The sequence below is a fragment of the Poromitra crassiceps genome, assembly GCF_964638095.1.
Source record: "Poromitra crassiceps genome assembly, chromosome: 1".
In the NCBI taxonomy this organism is placed as follows: domain Eukaryota; kingdom Metazoa; phylum Chordata; class Actinopteri; order Beryciformes; family Melamphaidae; genus Poromitra; species Poromitra crassiceps.
In genome coordinates this window covers 51,227,130-51,248,414 of record NC_139623.1, presented here as the reverse complement: position 1 = coordinate 51,248,414, position 21,285 = coordinate 51,227,130, and the positions used below count along the sequence as shown (strand labels likewise).

At 42.7% G+C, this 21,285-nt stretch overlaps 1 protein-coding gene across 1 annotated transcript in view; it reads right to left on the bottom strand.

Moving 5' to 3' along the window:
* Positions 1 to 21,285, bottom strand: part of amot (angiomotin) — a 122,385-nt gene that overhangs the window by 62,549 nt on the left and 38,551 nt on the right. Inside the window, exon 4 of the mRNA XM_083639863.1 lies at positions 8,744 to 9,010. Coding sequence (XP_083495989.1) covers positions 8,744 to 9,010 — 267 coding nt within the window. The remainder of the gene's footprint in view (positions 1 to 8,743; positions 9,011 to 21,285) is intronic.

Here is a 21,285-nt window from a genome sequence, read left to right as displayed (position 1 = left end):
CGTGTTGCAGAAAAACAGCCATAAACACATTCATTGCGATAGCTGAGTGCCATGCTGTGAATTCTCCTCAGCGGTGAGTCTTTTGTGAAGAACTATGTTAACTATAAAGTCTGCTAGTGCCATGCTAAGTTGGATGCATTCATATTGTTTAAATACAGGTGCTAGTAGGCTGTTGGCAAGTAATTAGCTACAGAAAAAATTAGCAGGACTCCCTTGTGTTTTCCCAATACAAACTCAATTGAAATACTAATGTGTTGATTAAAACATCAAATGCTACCATGGTTCATGCACATTACCCAAGTGTTGTTGGGTAGCTGTGGTAGTCACTTGTTGGAGTGAATGTTTGAGGTTAATTTTTTGTGCATTTGTGTTGTCAGTAAATAAGGTATTAGCTGCAATGTGCTTAATCACTTGTACCATAGGCCTACAGCTTATGCAGATCATTTGCATCACGTGTACTATAGGCCTATGATACGTAAGATTAAGCACATTGCAGCTAATGCCTCAGTTGTTTAAGAGTTACTATATAACTCGGGTCCTCAGACCTTATTTTATGAAGTGAAATTCCCATTCAAAAACTTCAAAATTTTCCACCCAAGAAATTGTAACACCTGTTTTCACTTATATTTATTCAAAAAGTGTCGAGTAACAAGTGTCATTTGTCCATATTCAAGCTTATTGTTCACAGCAGCCATTTTTTGTGTAAATGAAAAAAAGTAGCATAGATACACCTAAATACTAATTAAGGTTTCCAACTTTCAGTCCATTTATTATTGAGTTGGCTTACTCTTAATCAAACTCCAATTTTAAACACAAAATGGCAGCTGCAAAAAAAGCCCATTGACAGAGTAATCCATTAATCTCTGCTCTTGCCCCAATTATACACAGCTGACCTCAATCAGGACTTAATCAGTAGCAACTTGCATGGTGCTCTTTAAGCTTCAGTTGATGATTGTTTCAAAGTTGACCTATTCTGTTAACTTCTTTTTTGTACATTTTAAAACTAAAGTAAGTTTTACCTTGACTTTACTGTTAAGCTATTGTTAATGAGTTTAATGAACAATTAGATTAAATTATTGTAGTACAGATTTTTTTTCTGTTTGACACTTTTTACATTCACATGTTAATTATGTATGATTTAATATGTTCCATCTTTGCATATAAATTGCAACACATTCATGAACTTTAATTTAATTTGCAAATCACATTAGAAAACTTTAGAATAACATAAACTAACCATGCCTTTTGCCCACATTTCAGAATTTTTCAATAATGACCAATCCAGCCAAAAAACAAAAAGGGACCTGTGTAGCTACATACACAAAGTTAAATAAACCACCAGAGATCCTCCTTCAAAAATGCCTAAAATAACAAGTATGTATTTTACATTCTGTCTATTTTTCACATTTGTACTTGCCCCTCTGTTAACCAATGTCTATATTTGATCTCATCCACCTATCAATTACATCATATAGCCATCTTCTTTTGCCAACAACCACCTTGCTTTGCTTCACCTGTATCATTGCCTTCCTCAAATGAACTATGTTGTTACCTTTTACCTCCATTTCAGTTGTTATAAAATGGCAAATCCACCAAAAATTGGAAGTGCATGGATTCATCCATGAAGTCAGATCAAACATTTCATACCACCTTCATAACCACCCAATATAACAGTAAGTATTTTACATTCCTAGTAGGGATGCTTGTTAATTATCAGACTGATAAATTATTGCTTGATATGGTCATTTTGCATTTATTATTCCAATAATGGACTTTTTTTCTGTTAAATAACAGCTGACTTGGTTTTGCATTGGAAATGGAGCTAGAGAGCTCAACAGGCACGTGACTTTTTTGCCCCAGAAGTAAGTTCTGCATTCGTTTTCTCCATAGACATTTTGATATATATATATATATATATATATATATATATATATATATATATATATATATATATATATATAATGAATTTTAAGGGTCAAACTAAGCCAACAAATCTTCCAAAGAATCCTGAGTGATCATAAAACACTAAGTAAAAACAACAGGGGGAAAAATCCTGATCTTTTTCCCATTGTAGTTTTTTGTTTTCGCAGTCGAGCTGAACCCAAAAATTACTTTTCTTTTCTTTTAGTTCAAATACTGGTTCCCGTTCACTTCGACATTAAATATTATTGCCTGTACCTTTTACACAAAACATAATTTCCTGTAGCCACAAAACAATCTAATTTTCACTTGTGTTACTCCAGATTTTCTAAAGTCAACCTATATGCAAATAGTGTCATGTCAATGTGAAGTTATAAAAGCTAAACATACTACTTCCTATGACTAATTTGTCTGTTTATGCCATGCTCTTCCACAGATCAACATCACTTGCAAAGTAATCAAACTGGTAAAACCCACAACTGAAGCAACAACCTGAGCCGGCACCACCATGAATACAACAACCTTCCTCCTCATTGACGCAACTGGAACCATTGACCTAGCTGTGTGGGGGTACTGTAAACCTGACATTGACGACTGGTACCACCTGACCAACCTATCCATACATGCATACAAACCAATACATATCTGACAACCACCCCAACCACAACATCAACACCCACCACTGCACTTGAATCATACACAGAACCACCACCACCCACCACTCAAAGCATCTATGGTGAAGTCTCTTCTGCCACCGTCACAAACAAGTACTTCTGTTTTTGGCACCTATCACTACTGTAAACTTTGACTCACTCACATACAAATGTCACAAATGCAATCAACGCCATAAAACAGAAACCGCAAAACACATATCCAATTATCTCCGTCCATCAATAACCAGGAAACATCATACACCATCCCACTCGCACTTATCACACCACTGCTTACAAAATCACCAACTCAAATGACTACAGACGAAATGGAAGAAGCTATCCTCATGCTCAATCACATCTGACTTGACATAATAGACAAATCATAGCCCTGACTCAGACTCGACAGTCCCTCCACACAGTCCAGAAACCCCGACTCAGCCCCACACAAGGACAAAATGGATTGATATATTTCTTTTTACTATTATTTGCAATAAAAACTTATTGTTTGAATCATATATCTGCCTCCTTTGCTGTCTTTTGTCCCAGTTTTTTATGCATTATATCCTAACTCCTTTAGTCAACCTTGAGCTTACACTTTTATTGCCAACTTGTAGATGTCCACTGTGCCCAAGCTTACCCTTTTAAAACATCTGAATAACAGACAAGTAACTTGTTAACTGATAACCTATTAAGCCACTAACAGTTTGACTTAAAGGGTGATTTACACAACCTGAATATTAATCTTGTTATACCTATACCGAGACACTATGAATGTACCATGTGGAGTATCTAGTAATAGTTAGGATTTTACATTAATTTCAAGACAAATGGTTCAAATTCTGGCCTTGTGCTTATGCAGACCAGATTTATGACTACCATCACTACTACAAAAGCATTGGCTTTTCATTGTAACAACCAATTACTTAGATCACCATTCAGGAACAGTTTGTTTAATCCTTTCCTCACTGAGCACATCTATAACCATGATCAGAAGTGTACAGTAGAAGCAGCACACTATCTTCATCCAATGGACTCGGAACACCACAAAAGCAACACCTCAGTAAGCTGTCCCCTCATGGCTAACACATCTAAGCTTATCAGGAAGCTAGGATTTGAAATTATGACAGTTTGCCTAGAAAAAGTCCATTGCTTAATAAGCCTCTTTGACAGCCACCATTTGGCTTACCACCACCACTGCTACTTACTACATATTACTTGCAAACTTGGTACACTTGTGCACATATCAACTCTGACTAAATGTGCAATTCAGTGTCTATATTATCTGACATATAACCCCCAAGTCACCGGAAGCTTGGATCCCGCATCGCCGCTTGCGGCTATATTTATTATTATTATTATTATTATTATTATTATCATCATCAATACCAACTGTTCTGTAACACCCAAGGTCATCTGACGCCCCACCCACATTATTTCTTTTAATTAGGGTTACATTAATGCAGGCTAATAATTGTACATTAATGTAGTAATAATTGTAATTGTTGTAATAATTATTACAAATAACAGCAACAAAGAATCTATAGCAGACCCGTTTCTGCTCTGGAGTAGACGGAGAGACAGACAGCTGAAAGTAACCTAGGCTATGATTCAAATAATTCTAAATTAGCTCAGTCTGCCATCTGTGAATTGAATTTAAAAATCAAGCAACATTATCACGCAGATTACTGACTAGTAGGCTATTAGTCTATCAATCTGACAGACAGACAGACAGACAGACAGACGGATGGACGGACGGACAGGCAGACAGACAGACAGACTGTCACTGGATGCAGAAATTGCGCAGCTGCAACGAGAGAGAGAGGGAGAGAGAGAGAGAGAGAGAGAGAGGGAGAGAGAGAGACGGCAGAGACGGGTTGCCATGTTCGTTATTGATAACCCCCGAAGAGGCAGATTTTTAAGAGGTTAAAACGTTACATAAACAGCCTAAACTAGTCTAAAATAACAAACCAATAACACAACTCCACAATACAACCCTGACAAACTTTAGAAACAGCGTTTTAAATCGTAGAGTACCGTAAATTCCGGACTATAAGCCGCGGCTTTTTCCCCGTTTTTTGGCCCTGCGGCTTATATAACGGTGCGGCTTATCTATGGATTTTTTCAGAAAAAAAAAAAAAATACAAATAAAATCTCTCTTTTTTAGCACTCTTTCTAACTATAAATCCACTTCTGTTTTAATTTCCTCTCTTGCCCTCTTTTCACCACACCGCGGACACTGTGTGCACTGTAAAAATAAACAAAGGTGGTGTTGTGTTATGTTGTTTTGTTGAAATGTTACGGTAATACGGTAAATGGGAGCTTCCTCAAACAGCCATCTCTTTCCCGACAATCCCCTCTGTGCGTGAACCCTTACATATGGTAATTACGGTAAGCAAACGGCCACTCGGTGACCTCCAAAATCGATGGATTTTACAGGTTACACAGCTTCATCAGCACATTTTATGTGCATTGCTTTGCTGCTTGTTTTTTCGATTATTTTTTTGTAAAGCACCTTGAATTGCCTTTGTGTATGAAAGACTTGACATCATTGGCGGAAATCAACCGGTTACTCCTACCGGTTCAAAGTTCATCAGCAGCCCGGAATCACAACAAGACGAGCAGTAGAAGCAACTCTCTCTCACTTACCATGGGGAAGGTACGCAGAAATTCACACGACGCAGCTTTCAAGTTGAAAGCTGTCTATCTCGCATTAAAAGAGGGAAATAGAGCAGCAGCGCGTACCCTGGGCATCAATGAGTCAATGGTGAGGCGTTGGAAGGCGCAGCAGGAGGAACTGTCTCAGTGCAAGAAGACCAAAAAGTCCTTCAGAGGTCATAAAAGCAGATGGCCCGAACTTGAAGATTCCCTTGAAGATTGGGTGTTGACCCAGAGAGCAGACGGCCGAGGCGTTTCCACGGTGCAGATCCGACTGAAGGCCAAAACAGTCGCCACCGAAATGAAAATTGAACATTTCATAGGTGGCCCATCTTGGTGCTTCCGATTCATGAGACGAAAGGGACTGTCCGTCGGGGCCAGAACTACTGTGTGCCAACAACTCCCTCCCGACTACCAGGAGAAAATCACAAACTTCGGCGAATTCACACAAAGGAAGATCAAGGAATATTCATGTACATATACATGTACATATACATCGAACCGGAGCAGATCATAAATATGGATGAAGTGCCTTTGACGTTCGACCTGCCACTCACTCGGACTGTTAACAAGAAAGGTGAATCGTCGATCACATTGAGAACCACTGGGCACGAGAGAACGAATTTCACTTGTGTTCTGGCCTGCTCTGCATCTGGAGTAAAGCTGCCGCCAATGGTGATTTTTAAGCGGATTACGATGCCGAAAGAGAAAATTCCCAGTGGGATATGCCTCAGAGTCAACAAGAAAGGGTGGATGATGGAAAGTGTCATGAAGGAGTGGCTGGCTGAGTGCTACGTCAAGCGCCCTGGAGGATTCTTTCACCAAAAAAAAGCTTTGCTCGTTCTCGACAGCATGAGGGCTCATATAACAGATTCCGTGAAAGCAGCCATCAAGACCACAAACTCCATTCCAGCTGTGATTCCTGGGGGCACAACGAAGCATCTGCAGCCACTTGACATCAGTGTCAATCGTGCGTTCAAAGTGGCACTACGCGTTCAGTGGGAGGCGTGGATGACGAGCGGCGATAAATCAAAACTGGTCGCATGCGAAAAGCAACTTTCGCTCAAGTTTGCCAGTGGATCCTGACAGCGTGGAGGAGTGTGAAAACATCCACATGCTGCGTGATGATGACGCCGGCACAGCTGGGCGCCTTCAGAGGCTGTTCGATTCCGACACCGACAGTGACGAAGAGGAGTTCCTTGGTTTTGAGAGTGACAACGAAGGAGAGAGGAGAGTGGTTGACGAAGCCACCCTGAACCTGTTTGTTTCCGACACTGAAGTTGCTGGTTTCAGTACGGAGGAAGAAGAGGAAGACGAGGATTAGTGACTTGACTTTGACTCTGTTTACAGCCGTTTGCTGCACCTTCACCTAAAAGATGAAGACAAGGATTACGGTACCTGGTTTGATTGTTGACAGCACCTTATCCTTTTGAGGATTGTTATATTATTGTTTTCCAGTTAATTTGTTTACTGCACCTTACCTTAACCTTTTGAGAATTGTTTTATTGTTTACAGCACATTATCCTTTTGAGGATTGTTTTATTGTTTACAGCACATTATCCTTTTGAGGATTGTTTTATTATTATTATTATTGTTTTATTTTTTATATTTATTTTGTTGAAATGTTAATAAATGGGAGCTTCTTATAGTACCGTAATGCTGATTTTGTTGAAATGTTAATAAATGGGAGCTTCCCCAAACAGCCATCTCTTTCCCGACAATCCCCTCTGTGCACGAACCCTTACATATGGTAATTAAACATCAAAACACCCGCGGCTTATAGTCCGGTGCGGCTTATATATGTAAAAAACAGTCAATTTTGCTGCTGCGGCTTATATACCGGTGCGCCTTATAGTCCGGAATTTACGGTAGTCTATAATATAGCCTACCATTTGCAAGTACTTCCATACCCGTTTAACTGGCAACGTGAGGAGCAGAGGAGGGGTGCACGTGCAGCAGGGAGCAGAGTGAGAACAGGCTGTCAGCGCAGTTTCACTTTTGTCACTCTAACTTCAAGAGCTTCAAAAGTATATTTAGCGGTCGAATTTCACAATAATCTTTACACAGAATGAAAGCCAAGGCTTTATTTTACTATAATCTGATGAAACCCCAAAACAGCAGAAATAAATATTTTCTGATAAAATCGCGTTTTCTAGACAAACAGCCAGCGCGACAAGCGACTGATTTGGTCAGAGCAGGTCACATATTTTCTGTAAATTCAATTTATAGTTTATATAAAATGACCACATGGCCATTTATTTATGTAGCAGTTAAACCAGTTAAAATGTTGTCAAACCTCACAAAGGATACATGCATTCAGAATACAGATAAGCATGGCTATTCTTTACAACACAAATAATAATAATTAGTTGCAGGGCAGTAGAATGAAACACAAACTGAACCACACCACCAGTTCGATTTTCAAAGATTACATTAGAGCAAAACGGGTACAATAAATGTTATTTAGCCTATAGTTCAGTCCAGTTCTCTCAGTTCGTTTATAAAGGAACAAAAATGCTCCACTTCGGGATTTCCATGTTACCAGTTCACTTCACTCCGGGATTTCACGGTTATCCAACCAACACAACTCTTAAACCCAGGGAAAGCTATAAGCTAAAGCTAACGATAGATGTTTTGTTGTCGGCCCTCAATGGATTTCCTTGGGATGATGAGAGGATGGGAGGAGACGTTTTGGCAGGTGTAACGTTAGGAGGACACACGCAAATATGGATCAAATGCGGACTTAACACAGCGCAAATGCCTGGGTAGACTAGGCGGACGGAGTGGAGGTAACATCTCCCTGCTCTTTAGCCTACTCACCGGCTGATTTGTGCCACTTATAAAGGGACGCAAGGGGCTTGTTGACACAGAGTCTGGTGCGTGTGTGGACGCTAACCTATGTGGGGTTTGGCATAACCTTCGTTATTTCGAATCCCACATAGGTTACGCCAAACTCCACATAGGTTACGCTAAAACCACCACCGCAAAGCATGTACCTGTAGTTGGCCAGCCGGCAGGAAAGTATCGCGGGACTTCATGAGACTTGGTGACCGAGATCACGTTTGAGGTAATTTGATCCCTGTGAGAGTCCAGGAAATGGCCTGGGGCGAAATATCACTCTGGTGGATGTTGAGGGATCACATTATTACGGATTGTGGCGAAAACAGGAATAAAAATAGCTATTTAGATGCAGGAAAGACAGGCTCACACTTGGCCCCAAATCAGCTCCATTTTACAACTGACTTGGACGCTATTGATCTCAAAACAACGCTAGGACGGCCAGAAACGCCACGGACATCGCTGGGTGAGTGGCCAAATCACAATTATTGCCAGGAGATGGGTTAAAAAAAAACGAAATTCTCCTTTAACTTTACAATTATGGCTGAAAATGACAACAGAAATAAACAATAAACAAGTTTGTGATATCTCCACAATTCAAATCAATCGGCAGGTGTCTCCCCTTAAGTACCTGTTGTTATTGGGTCTATTCCTCCCCTCTCCCCAGATCGACCTACCTGTATGGCTGCTCTCACCGCACTCTCCCGGTGGGCTCAGTGGCGAGAGCAGTGGGTCATGGCGAAATGCTGCCGGCCTGTTGGGTGGCCCCGGGGCGGGTTGCTCGGGGTGCGGGGCGGTGAGGTGGTCCGGTGTCGGGTGGTGGTGGTGGTAGCCCGGTGGTGGCGAGTTCGAGTCCTGGTTCTGGCTCTCCTGTAGGCTCACCAGCTCCTCCAGACGCTCCAAGACGTAGAGGCGTTGGTCGACGTCGCGAAGGCCCAGCCACTCTGCAACCACAAGAAGAGAGCCATGAGAAGGTTTAGAAGGGAAGGCCCAGACACTCTGTAAACACAAGAAGAGAGCCATGACAAGGTTTAGAGGGGAAGGCCCTGCCACTCGAGCCCGTCTTCGTCGCCAAAATCCGGGTTGGAATGGTAATGTAGACATGTGGAGACCAGAGTTTTGAAATGATGCAAGGAACCTACTTGTACAACAGGTGGCGGTAAGCACCTTCAAGGTATGTTTACAACCCGCGAGTTGAGAGAAGTGTCATTTCAACTGACGTTACACCATTTCAACATGGAGAACCAAATTCTGACCTTGTTATTTGTGACTCAAAGCATTATGGTGGCACAGCGTTCCCTGCAGCAAAGAGCCGCCATCCGAACGTGGATCCGCAAGCAGCAGAGACTCGCCTGACAAGCAGCAGAGCGAGCAGAGCCACCAGAGACACACCCACGGAGGAGGAGTTTGCAGTAGAGGGGGGTGGGGGTGCTGTTATATTGAAGGAAATTACTGTTTAGATGTTTCAGGTCAGAAAATATTAGTTTCGGAGTCAGTGATTTGCTTGAAATGCTTCATTTCACAAAAGGCTCAATATCTCAGCTTCTAGATGGAAACGCCTGTTTTTGCTGTTTTTGACCTATCTTCTCCGGCTGATAACTAAAGAACGGAAAATGATATCAATAAACTTTTTTTTGCTGCTGATACAATAGAGTCTCATCGTTCTTTGTGCGTGTTCAGTGTTTACATAGTAATATCACACAATAGTCTGTGGGCCTCGAGAAATCACTGAAAACGCTCTGAAACTCTGGCACTGGGAGCGTCCGTTCTCCAAAAGTGGCTGGCACTCAATGAGTTAAAGTCATGATACGATAGCATTGCCATATTGCGCTATGCAAGTACTGCGATATGTATTGAATATTGCAATATTGTGATATATTGTGATTTATTACCTTTTTTCAACTGCAAATTACATCCCCAAAGGAAAAAAAACTTTGTCAAAATCTGTTTTATCTAATGAAATAAAGTTTCCAGTCTGTTCATCTCACTTGAATCATTTTTATTAGGGGTGCACCGATCGATCGGCAAGCAATCTGTATCGGCCGATTTTGACCTCAAATATGAGATCGGCGATCTGCAATTTTTTTATATATATATTTTTAATTTAAAAAAAGCCCTATCACTAATCAGGCTTTCCAACGATATAAAATACAATGCCAATTGGTATTACTAAAGGGGAGAAATAATCGACCTAAAATAACGTTTCCAAACTTTCTTTGAGGAGTTTATATATCGGTGATCGGTGATCGGTCGATGATCGGTTGGGCAGATATTTCCCATAGGCGATCGGCAATCGGTGATCGGTGGAAAAAAACGTGATCGGTGCACCCCCAATTTTTATTGCAGTAAAATGGGATTGTCAAGCAGACAGACTGACCAACGCTGTAATAAAAGCCTGCCATACATGTTGCATGCACCTGGGAATTTGTATAATAAAATATCATGATACTTGGCATTCGTGTGATTTTGTAACGATATATTGCCACACAAAATATGGTGATACTATGCTGTATAAATCCCCCCCCCCCCCCGGGGTTGGGGCGAATCGTCCATCGACAATGTTGGGCACAGCCAATGGTCTCAGCCCCCACCATCGTACCATCGTGATGTCTAGTATAAGAGCCGTGTGCGGCGTGTATTGCATAAATGTCTGGCGCACCACGGGTAAAAGCAAGCAACGCATTTACTAAGGCTGCTGACCCAGCTTCAATCGTCCAACACGGGGAACTCAGACAGGCACTCGCCATGCGCACAAACAAGCAGGCAGCAGCCACAGGCCGTGATCTGAGGACTTGTTGTAAACATGGAATTAACGTACACTTCTTTCCTAATTTCAACACAGTGTGAGTAACGTTACACGTGTTCAAGTGAATTCAATGCAACTCTTTTATTTATCGTTATGAAGTAGCAGCTGTGACAGATACAGCTCTCATAATAATATCCGCACGTCAGACTGAGCAGTTCGATGAAAATCGACCATCGGGACAGATGAGGAGCTTTTTGTCACAAGTTTATAAGCCTGGAAGAAAGTTTAGCCGCGGACGGTGAGCTGAGTCCTCTCAAAATGTGAGTAGGTTACATGTTTTGTTCCTCTGTTTGGCTGCAGTGTGTTCGTCACAGTGCTCCACAGCGGAATCGCCACAGTCGAGAACGCACAACGTTTATGTTATGCTACGATTGACACAACACCTCATCTGTAATGTATGTAAGGGTTAATGCACGACAAGGTGTCCATTATCACTTTTTAAGGGACGACGTGGAGACGTGAACCGTCCGAGGCGTAGCCGAGGATGGTTGCCTCCGCGAAGTCCCTTAAAAAGTGATAATGGACACCTCGAAGTGCATTAACCCGCTTATACCATGGTCACTTGCCAACAAAACAATAAGACCAATCATTTATATTTCCATGTGTAATAAATAAAGCAATCTAAATGGCTAAATGTCTGTTAATCAGTCTTCCACGAAATAAAATAGTCCCTCCCACCTCCACTACCCTCCGTTTTAAAGCCGACTCAAACGCTAACTTTATCACAGGAATGCGGGTTTAACGATGTTTTGCGTTCTACATTAAATGAAGACATTACCGTTTGGCCGCTTGCTTTATTTTGTATGATAGATACGTATTGGCCAAGTATATTAACATTTAAGAGCGAAGAGTTTCAGGAAGTGACACAGAGCAGCGGGGGCTCGCCCTGCGTGTGCTGTATGTGGTGAAATGCAGAGAGAGTTTCTCTCTCTCTCTCTCTCTCTCTCTCTCTCTCTCTCTCTCTCTCTCTAAATCTCCTCTTTCTTGCCGAGAAGAGCCTGGTGACGCGAGGTTAGAAATCTCCGAAACGAAAATCAAAATTGTAAATAAGAGTTATTTTTGATAAACTGAGCACACAGGGGTGATTTAAATACTTACTTTGACCAACTAAATTTTTTTCTCAACTTCCAAAATTGTCATATTAACCCTTAACGGGGGTATAGAGCTCAAACAGCTCTCTTGATACCACTGTTGAAACTATGGCGCATTGATATGAACGGTGAACAGACCATTTAGCTAGGTGTACATTATCACTGTACATTATCACAAAATAATGGACACCTTGCAGCCAATCAGAATCGAGTATTCACCCAGACCATGGTATAAGCTAGGATAAAATACCTTGTGGGAGAAGCAATAGTAATCCTTGCAGCAGACAGTCAAGCAGGATGATAATAAGCAACTCCCATAGTTTCCTTCACGTTGGCTCTAGTTAGCTTGTTAGCATTAGCCGCTTGGTTTTGCTAGTCTTACTATTATCCTGCTTATAACATCACAGTGGCATGCACACCAAACGATGTAAACAATGGTTCTGGAAGTTAAATGTTAAGTTGCTTTGATTGAACCTTGAACTACCAAGACTGAAACGGTCGGAAAGGGATAAAGTTATTTCTTCGTTGGGTCGGGTTTAGGGTTGCCAACTTCTTGAAATGGAAATAAGGAACGGGTGCGGTCCGTGGGGGTCCAGCGGGGGGGTTGCTATTAACTAATGGCTTTGGCTTCAATCATTTAGGCTACCCATTAATACAAGCAAACACACAGACCTGGTTTTGATCAGTTTTTGCATTTTTTTTGCGCTATGGATAAAGTTCAACATTTTAAGAAAAACAATAAACAGTAGGCTAGTTGAGATAGCCTAATTTATCTTCACATTGGCATGTAGCCTACACATTCAAGACATTTCTTTCAACAGTGCAAACAGCAATTTTACATAGCTATTATTTTGATTAGACAGACCTGCAAGAGTTTACATTCATTAGTGCAAAACATTTTAGATTTCAGAAGAAATCTTCTGAATAAAAGGACAATTAGGCTATATCTAAATCTATATATCGATATTGAATCGATATTCATGTGAAGGAACAAGTATTGATACATAAATCCCAGTATCGATCTTTTAAAATGCATTTTACCCTGTTATTTTATTTTGTATTTTTCTTTACCCGTTAGTCTCGCGTGGTTTAGTTCTTAGCGCAACGTGATCGCAGCCAGATCTCGCGAGGTCTCGTGCTTTTCAGACCATGCTTCAGACTGAAAAAACAAACATGAGGGAGGCTGCTCTACTCAAGGCGCCGCCACATCTCAAAGCAGCAACAAGCCTCGCTGGAGAAAGCATTTACGTGCATGCTTCCATCCACTTCTCTACATGCACAGAAAATAACATCGGCTCTGGCACGTTTTATTTGCAAAGATCTGCGGCCGTACAGCGTTGTAGAAAAATGACGGCTTCCGAACCCTTGTTAAGTTACTTGAACCACGCTACGTGCCACTGCTACCGTCACGCAAACAAATGAGTGAAGTGGCAATCCCAAAGCTGTACGAAGAGGTGAAAAAGAACGTCTCAACTTCACTGAAGTCAGCAGAGAGAGTCGCTATAACTTGCGACAGCTGATCATCCAGAGCTACGGATTCGTACCTGACAATTACTTCTCTGCCCTTCTTGTCCGATCGGGCCCGTGATGACACCTTCTCCAGGCTGACCACTGTCATGACTGAAGCTGCTCGTCTGGAGCAAGTGGAGGCATCTAAAGTAAGTTATAGAAATAACTGAGTGTTCCTGCACACTACAGTATTTGTATATGATGGTTTATTTATTATCCTGATCATGAATATTTATTTTATCTTTCAACAGCAACAAGCTGATGGTGATGGAGCTGCTGTGCTGTACAGCAGGAAGACGACTCCCTTGGTCCTATAATTTGTAAATATTTTTTTATTTACATGTTTTATTATTATTATTTACACTGGTTTCCTGCCAGTGATTTGAGTTGTTGTTTACACACTGAGCAAGGGTCACTGCCGCGTGATTTCTAACCCCACATAGGATAAGCAATAACCACGCCCTGTGGCGCCGGGATTGGCCAGGCGCAACAGGGCACGCAGCCCAGCGATTTCATGAACCAACTGAATAGCTCTTGAGAACAGACAGCGATTTCGAGAGCGGATATTGAGAGCGGACATTGAAATGAATTATGGTCACCTTAGCATAGTAATAATAATAATAAGCATAATAATTGTAATCTACACAATGTACACAATCTACAAAAACATGCAATAATATAAACGGTGTTGTGTTCACGTTCATAGCTCATATAATATAATGTATCATATCGTTCATTTCAAGCTCAATTCTTACCCAGAGAAAAGGTAGCCTACAGCACTGAAAATGTAACAAGCAATAGTTTTTTAAACATCTTTATTTTAAAAGATGAAAAACCCCAGGTGCTTTAGTCCCAAGCTTCAATGCTCCTGGCCAATCCCGGCGCCACAGGGCGTGGTTATTGCTTATCCTATGTGGGGTTAGAAATCACGCGTCATGCTGCCACACACTGGTAATAAGTTAAAACCAGGTTGAGAATGTGCATTGTGCATGCACCATGAGCCAGATGTACAGACCTCAAATCTGTTTGCACTATAATGTTTGTGAACTGGAAATGTTCATAAGCTGTATTTTATTTTATTTTATTTTATTTTATTTTATTTTATTTTATTTTATTTTATTTACAAAGCATTTATACTTTATGAAACACTGTTTACAACATGCTGCTGTTCAATGATTCTGTTGTATAGTGGAAATCTAAATTTGTTTGGCTTCTCACAGAAGACTGTAAAGAAAGATAAGATGTTGAATGACTATGTTGGTCATGTTTAAATAAAAAAGAATTACATGATGTAACTGCTTGCTTTATGGTAAATTCTTAATGTAAATATTAATATTTTTTAATAATGCACCAGTTTAGAGGGTTCCTTGTACAATTTACAGCATTAGCTCTTTGAGAATCTCTTCCATTATCAAAGCAAAACTGGTATTGTAACTAAAATATCGATATCAAATCGTATCGTATCGGAAATCGTATCGACTTGGGACCTTGTGTATCGGAATCGTATCGGGAAGTCAGTGGCGATACCCAGCCCTACTTGTAAGCAGGGTTTGTACAGCTTTTAAGAGTAATTCAAGCACTTTCAAGGTACCTAAACCAGGCTCTCGAAGCATTTATTATCACATCTAAATATATTGACAATGTGAAAAAACAAATGGCATTGTGATGCCTGGTGAGTGAGGAACTTTTTTTGTGTCCTGCACTGTCCACAGCCTCTCGCTGGCTGCTGTAACATGACACCAGGCCGGTGTCACCGGCTACATAGGGGGAGAGGCAGCGGTGCCATTGCCAGCGGACAAGACTCCTCTGTGGAGTTTACTCACTCAAATAGCTTTGTACTGCAGTGTCTCGAATACGGGACAAAGCACGTCCCGTATCAGTTCAATACGGAACACGTCTTTTTGTTTACAAATACGGGACGATTCCGTATTTTTAAGGACGGTTGGCAACCCTAGTCGGGTTGCCAGATACCGCGATGTTTCCAGCACAAAGACTGCTCAAAAACCACCAAAATGCCCTTTGTTTGTTTTAACCAGGAGACTTTGATGGATGAAATGCATGTAGAATGGAAACTGTTAGAAATATACTGTAATATTCTAGTATTATTTAATAGCAGCCTAGTGAGACCACCAGCTGCTATTAAAAAAAAAAAAAGATCTGCATGATCCCCCTCCCCTCCCCAACAACGATGCCATCGTCCATAGCTGATTTTTACCCTGGACATCGTGATGATTCAAATTGGTAGACATTGTCCCAACGCTACTAGCACATAATAGGTCGGAGACACACACACACACACACACACACACACACACACACACACACACACACACCTGAATTTAAATTCTGATTTCTGAATATGTATGGAATGACTGAATTACTGAAAACTGATTATAGTGATTGTACTGATTATATCAAACTCATGATGCTCTACCAAGTTTTTTATCCTATGAAAATCATATTTGTATAAACTTATAATCAGAGATGGGAAGTAACTAAGTACAAATACTTTGTTACTGTACTTAAGCCAGTCAAAATGTTTATCGGACTAACGTTAAACGGTGGAAAAGGTGATTTTACAACTTGCATTCAAGTCATATCTGACTAGTTTTCAATTTATTTCTCCCCACAAAAGTTTATATAATGCAACACTATCATCTTATTGCATTTTCACGATACAAGACAGACAGGTAGACCGAGAGGAAAATAAATCATTCAAGCCATTTGCAGCACTTGGCACTTGAGGAAATTGATGCATCTGGCCGTGAGTTTGCTTGTTTAATTAGTTGACATGTGCAAACGATTAATTAATATGCGTGAAAGTTAAAAGCGGGCACTTAACACCCAATAGCCTAATGCAGCACGATAGACTTTCACTTGTTTACTCACCCATTTGGCTCTCTTCCAAATAATCCAGCCACTATTGTAACTACGTCCATTCATGAAATTAAAAAGCACGGGGACAGTTTGTAAAAGTGCCATTTAACAACTATTTATAGACCATAATAATGTATTTATAGGCTATAATAATCTATTTATAGGCTATAATAATCTATTTATAGGCTATAATAATCTTGTCTCGCTGGCTTTCCCTCTCACCCCCACCCACCCGCTCACTCCACGCTCTGGACATGAGCCGGGAGCTGCTAAACTAGACCCGCTCTGCCTTTGCACTTGGGGCTTGGGTGGGTAAGGTCCGTGTTCACGGAGCGCGCTCAGAACAAATGTGTGTTAAACACACATTTGTTGCTAAACATGCAACAACATCTGAGTAATGTCTGGATATATTCAGGAATTCACTGCATGTTTAGAAATGGCTATTATAAAGCATGCCTAACATGAAACACACACACACACAACAAAGACACGGCTCCCACATGCATATGCATCGACAGCCATACTTTAACACATGCTCTCACTCTTACACACACACACACACACACACACACACACACACACACACACACCACAGAATCTGGCACATGTGGGGACATAAACATCGTGACAGTACAGAGAGGGTATGAGTAAGACAATCACTATGACAACAGAGCTAATCCTCCTCTCTGGAAGATCACTTCCAGATGCCGTACTCCCCAACTACCCCCCCCCCCCCACCCCCAAACTGAGCCCCCCCCCCCCACCCCCCCCCCCCCCCAAACTGAGCCCCCCACCCCCCCCACCCCCCACCCCCCTCTCCTCTCCTCTCCCTCCTGACGTTCAAACTATTACCCCCCTGACCGTTTCATATCAACAGTTTATTCAGCAGCCATTGGGCTAAATGCTCACATGTGTGTTACTGTCCTGGACATACTTTATGCTTTGAGATTGTGTGTGTATAATGTGTGTGTTTCTGGCATTGTGATTGCTCTTAATAGATCATTTTCTGTTGAAGTCGGCCTCAATGCTTCATGTCACACACACACACACACACACACACACACACACACACACACACACACACAGTCTATTAACCAGGCGCAAAACAATAACAGCCCATTCCACACCTAGTTTGTTGAAGCATGGTTGGGCTCTGTCTGCCGTCATCATTTGTCAAGATGGTTGAAAATAACTTGACTTCCTGTCACACATCCAGGGGAGTCAGAGTGTGTGGGAACCAGAAAACACTGAAACACCACCGCTGGCCCAGGGCCCGGAGCGCTCTGGAACTCTTTCAGGGTTACTGCAGTTCTAGAACCTTTTCAGGCCTACTATAATTCCAGAACCCATTGAGGCATAATACATTCTAGAACCATTCCAGGATCCCTGCATTCTAGAACCTTTCAAGCTGACATTTCAAACTTTCTATAGTTCTAGAACTCGTTCAGGCTTACTGCATTCTAGAAACTTCCAAGCTTACTTTCCAAACTTTCTGTAGCTCTAGAACTCTTTCAGACCTGTTTATAACTAGAGTTTTTACTTGTGCTGTGCTGCTCAACATAAGGAGTTATCAGGAGGACAGCCTCTTTTCTCCAAACAATGTCACTGTATGAAGCAGCCTGGCACAGCTGGTACCTGTTGACTGTATGAAGCAGCCTGGCACAGCTAGTACCTGTTGACTGTATGAAGCAGCCTGGCACAGCTAGTACCTGTTGACTGTATGAAGCAGCCTGGCACAGCTGGTACCTGTTGACTGTATGAAGCAGCCTGGCACAGCTGGTACCTGTTGACTGAATGAAGCAGCCTGGCACAGCTAGTACCTGTTGACTGTATGAAGCAGCCTGGCACAGCTGGTACCTGTTGACTGTATGAAGCAGCCTGGCACAGCTGGTACCTGTTGACTGTATGAAGCAGCCTGGCACAGCTAGTACCTGTTGACTGTATGAAGCAGCCTGGCACAGCTGGTACCTGTTGACTGTATGAAGTAGCCTGGCACAGCTGGTACCTGTTGACTGTATGAAGCAGCCTGGCACAGCTAGTACCTGTTGACTGTATGAAGCAGCCTGGCACAGCTGGTACCTGTTGACTGTATGAAGCAGCCTGGCACAGCTGGTACCTGTTGACTGTATGAAGCAGCCTGGCACAGCTGGTACCTGTTGACTGTATGAAGCAGCCTGGCACAGCTGGTACCTGTTGACTTTATGAAGCAGCCTGGCACAGCTGGTACCTGTTGACTGTATGAAGCAGCCTGGCACAGCTGGTACCTGTTGTGTTGACTGTATGAAGCAGCCTGGCACAGCTAGTACCTGTTGACTGTATGAAGCAGCCTGGCACAGCTGGTACCTGTTGACTGTATGAAGCAGCCTGGCACAGCTGGTACCTGTTGACTGTATGAAGCAGCCTGGCACAGCTGGTACCTGTTGACTGTATGAAGCAGCCTGGCACAGCTGATACCTGTTGACTGTATGAAGCAGCCTGGCACCGCTAGTACCTGTTGACTGTATGAAGCAGCCTGGCACAGCTAGTACCTGTTGACTGTATGAAGCAGCCTGGCACAGCTGATACCTGTTGACTCTATGAAGCAGCCAGGCACAGCTGGTACCTGTTGACTGTATGAAGCAGCCTGGCACAGCTGGTACCTGTTGACTGTATGAAGCAGCCTGGCACAGCTGGTACCTGTTGACTGTATGAAGCAGCCTGGCACAGCTGGTACCTGTTGACTGTATGAAGCAGCCTGGCACAGCTAGTACCTGTTGACTGTATGAAGCAGCCTGGCACAGCTGGTACCTGTTGACTGTATGAAGCAGCCTGGCACAGCTGGTACCTGTTGACTGTATGAAGCAGCCTGGCACAGCTAGTACCTGTTGACTGTATGAAGCAGCCTGGCACAGCTGGTACCTGTTGACTGTATGAAGCAGCCTGGCACAGCTGGTACCTGTTGACTGTATGAAGCAGCCTGGCACAGCTGGTACCTGTTGACTGCTCTCTCTGCTGGCTGGAGAGGAAGCAGCGTCCTCCAGCCCTCCAGCCCTCTGTGAATCTGTGATAATTATGATAAACCTGAATTGTGTTATTTAGACCGGACTGTCTGCCCTCTGAGCACCGGGCAAGTGGTCTGAGGAGCAAAGACAGAGAAAGTATGTATGTTGTGAGACAGTGTGTGTGTCGTTGGAAATAAAGCCAGCTAAAAAGTGAGCAGACCTCGTTCTTGCTTGTTCTTCCCTGCAAATCAGCACATTTCTTGTGTGTGTTTCTGTGACAAAACGTGGTTTGGAGACTCCTCCTGCTGGAATATCTTGTAATGTGTGATCCGCTGTCGCAGCTCAGTCATATAGAGTGAAAACCAAAACGACTCAAGACTCCTGATTACAAGACAGACAGTTGTGTCGTGTGAAAGCAACAGAGACTGAAGACTGACGAGGATCTTGTAGTTTGTATGTGCCTTTAAGAGTGACTCTGACTTGGAAAGCACTTCTCTCTGGCTAACCCTGGGTTAAGGATGCATGGAAGCACTTCTCTCTGGCTAACCCTGGGTTAAGGATGCATGGAAGCACTTATCTCTGGCTAACCCTGGGGTAAGGATGTATGCTTCTCTCTGGCTAACCCTGGGTTAAGGATGCATGCTTCTCTCTGGCTAACCCTGGGTTAAGGATGCATGGAAGCACTTCTATCTGGCTAACCCTGGGTTAAGGATGCATGCTTCTCTCTGGCTAACCCTGGGTTAAGGATGCATGGAAGCACTTCTCTCTGGCTAACCCTGGGTTAAGGATGCATGGAAGCACTTCTGTCTGGCTAACCCTGGGTTAAGGATGCATGGAAGCACTTTACTTTGGCTAACCCTGGGTTAAGGATGCATGGAAGCACTTCACTTTGGCTAACCCTGGGTTAAGGATGCATGGAAGCACTTCTCTCTGGCTAACCCTGGGTTAAAGGAGAATTTCGGTTTTTTACACCACGGTCCTCATTTCCAGTTTAGAATATGATGTTTTACTCACCGAAATAGTTTCGCTTCATTCGGATGCCCAGGGAAGATTTTGAGCTCCGAGTACACTCTTCAAACAGGCTAGAACCGCTAGAACGGGAGCCTACGGGGCATTCTGCACGGCAGTGCACGCACTCTCTAAATGACACTTTTTCTGTCAGATCACGGTTCATTATGGTTGTAAATATAATTATTTAGCTAATAGCTAGAAGCTAGGCTAACAACAACACTGCAGTCAGCGTTGATCTGCCCCGGATGGGGTTACAGTGCGTATCTTCCCCCTTCTGTGGTTTCTCTGAAGAAGTGGTTTCACAGAGGGGGGAGATGGGCACTGTAACCCCATCCGGGGCAGATCAACGCTGACTGCGGTGTTGTTGTTAGCCTAGCTTCTAGCTATTAGCTAAATAATTATATTTACAACCATAATGAACCGTGATCTGACAGAAAAAGTGTCATTTAGAGAGCGCGTGCACTGCCGTGCAGAATGCCCCGTGGGCTCCCGTTCTAGCGGTTCTAGCCTGTTTGAAGAGTGTACTCGGAGCTCAAAATCTTCCCTGGGCATCCGAATGAAGCGAAACTATTTCGGTGAGTAAAACATCATATTCTAAACTGGAAATGAGGACCGTGGTGTAAAAAAACGAAATTCTCCTTTAAGGATGCATGGAAGCACTTCTTTCTGGCTAACCCTGGGTTAAGGATGCATGCTTCTCTCTGGCTAACCCTGGGTTAAGGATGCATGGAAGCACTTCTCTCTGGCTAACCCTGGGTTAAGGATGCATGCTTCTCTCTGGCTAACCCTGGGTTAAGGATGTATGCTTTTCTATGGCTAACCCTGGGTTAAGGATGCATGGAAGCACTTCTCTCTGGCTAACCCTGGGTTAAGGATGTATGCTTTTCTATGGCTAACCCTGGGTTAAGGATGCATGGAAGCACTTCTCTCTGGCTAACCCTGGG